The sequence below is a fragment of the Emiliania huxleyi genome (genome assembly GCF_000372725.1).
Source record: "Emiliania huxleyi CCMP1516 unplaced genomic scaffold EMIHUscaffold_3861, whole genome shotgun sequence".
In the NCBI taxonomy this organism is placed as follows: Eukaryota; Haptophyta; order Isochrysidales; family Noelaerhabdaceae; genus Emiliania; species Emiliania huxleyi.
In genome coordinates, this window is record NW_005199071.1 from 1 (window position 1) to 1,796 (window position 1,796).

General features: G+C 80.5%; 1 protein-coding gene across 1 annotated transcript; it reads right to left on the reverse strand.

Moving 5' to 3' along the window:
• Window positions 1-213: 213 nt before the first annotated feature.
• EMIHUDRAFT_124026 (hypothetical protein) lies at window positions 214-1,509 on the reverse strand (the record flags this gene model as incomplete). The annotated part of the gene is made up of 3 exons (XM_005771392.1): window positions 214-486; window positions 788-1,282; window positions 1,351-1,509. 3 exons carry the CDS (start codon window positions 1,507-1,509, stop codon window positions 214-216), a joined length of 927 nt encoding a protein of 308 aa, XP_005771449.1.
• Window positions 1,510-1,796: the final 287 nt, after the last annotated feature.

The window sequence follows — 1,796 nt, forward strand, 5'->3', positions numbered from 1 at the left end:
CGTCATCGCCGCCTCAGTCGACGCCGCCTCCGTCATCGCCGCCGTCATCGCCGCCTCCGTCGACGCCGCCTCCGGCGACGCCACCAGCACCGCCGCCGACCACGCCCCCGCACTCGCTGCCTCCGCCCTCGCCTCCGCCCTCGCCGCCACCCTCGCCGCCACCCTCGCCGCCGCCGCCTTCCGGCATGCCGCCGCTCTCGCCCTCGCCTCCCGTCACCCCGCCGCTGTCGCCACCACCGTCATCGCCGCCTTCCTCGCCGCCGCCCGCACTGCCGCTGCCGTCAGCACGGCCGCCGTCATCGCCGCCTCCGTCATCACCGCCACCGACGACGCCACCACCGTCAGCACCGCCTCCATCGACGCCACCTCCGCCGACGCCGCCAGCACCGCCTCCATCGACGCTGCCAGCACCGCTGCCGCCCGCGCCCCCGCCCTCGCCGCCTCCGCCCTCGCCTCCGCCCTCGCCTCCACCCTCGCCGCCGCCGCCTTCCGGCATGCCGCCGCTCTCGCCCTCGCCTTCCGTCACCCCGCCGCCGTCGCCTCCACCATCGCCGGCGCCTCCTTCGTCGCCGCCGCCCACAATGCCGCCGCCGTCAGCACCGCCGCCGTCGACGCCACCACCGGCAGCGCCGCCTCCGTCATCACCGCCGCCGTCGACGCCGCCAGCGCCGCCGCCGTCATCGCCACCGCCCTCGCCGCCTCCGCCCTCGCCCCCTCCCTCCCCACCGCCGCCGCTGCAGCCGCCCTCGCCGCCGCCACCCGCGCCCCCGCCCTCGCCGCCTCCGACCTCGCCTCCGCCCTCGCCTCCGCCCTCGCCTCCGCCCTCGCCGCCGCCGCCTTCCGGCATGCCGCCGCTCTCGCCCTCGCCTCCCGTCACCCCGCCGCTGTCACCACCACCGTCATCGCCGCCTTCCTCGCCGCCGCCCGCACTGCCATCACCGTCAGCGCCGCCGCCGTCAGCGCCGCCGCCGTCAGCACCGCCACCGTCGAAGCCGCCTCCGTCAGCGCCGCCTCCATCGTCGCCGCCTCCGTCGATGCCGCCAGCACCGCCGCCGCCCGCGCCCCCGCCCTCGCCGCCGCCACCCTCGCCCCCTCCCTCCCCACCGCCGCCGCTGCAGCCGCCCTCGTCGCCGCCGCCAACGCCCCCGCCCACGCCGCCGCCGCCCTCGTCGCCGCCGCCAACGCCCCCGCCCACGCCGCCGCCGCCCTCGCCTTCACCCTCGCCGCCGCCCTCGCCTCCACCCTCGCCGCCGCCGCCTTCCGGCATGCCGCCGCTCTCGCCCTCGCCTCCCGTCACACCGCCGCTGTCGCCACCACCGTCGACGCCGCCTTCCTCGACGCCGCCCGCACTGCCATCACCGTCAGCGCCGCCGCCGTCAGCGCCGCCGCCGTCAGCGCCGCCTCCGTCAGCGCCGCCACCGTCAGCGCCGCCTCCGTCAGCACCGCCTCCATCGACGCCACCAGTACCGCCTCCGTCATCATCGCCTCCGTCATCGCCGCCTCCGTCATCGCCCCCTCCGCCGCCGCCCTCGCCACTCCCGGCCCCGCCTCCACTGCCCTTCTCGCCCGGCCTGGCGCCGCCGCCTCCGCCGCCGTCGCCACCTCCGCCGTCACCGCCTCCCCCGCCTCCTCCCTCGCCACCACCGCCGTCGTCGTCGCCGCCACCACCACCCTCGCCGCCGCCGCCCGCCCCGCCGCCGCCCTCGCCTCCGCCGCCGTCCGGCATGCCGCCGCTCTCGCCCTCGCCTCCAGCCGCGCCGCCCCCGTCGCCGCCGCCCTCGCCGCCGCCGCCCTCG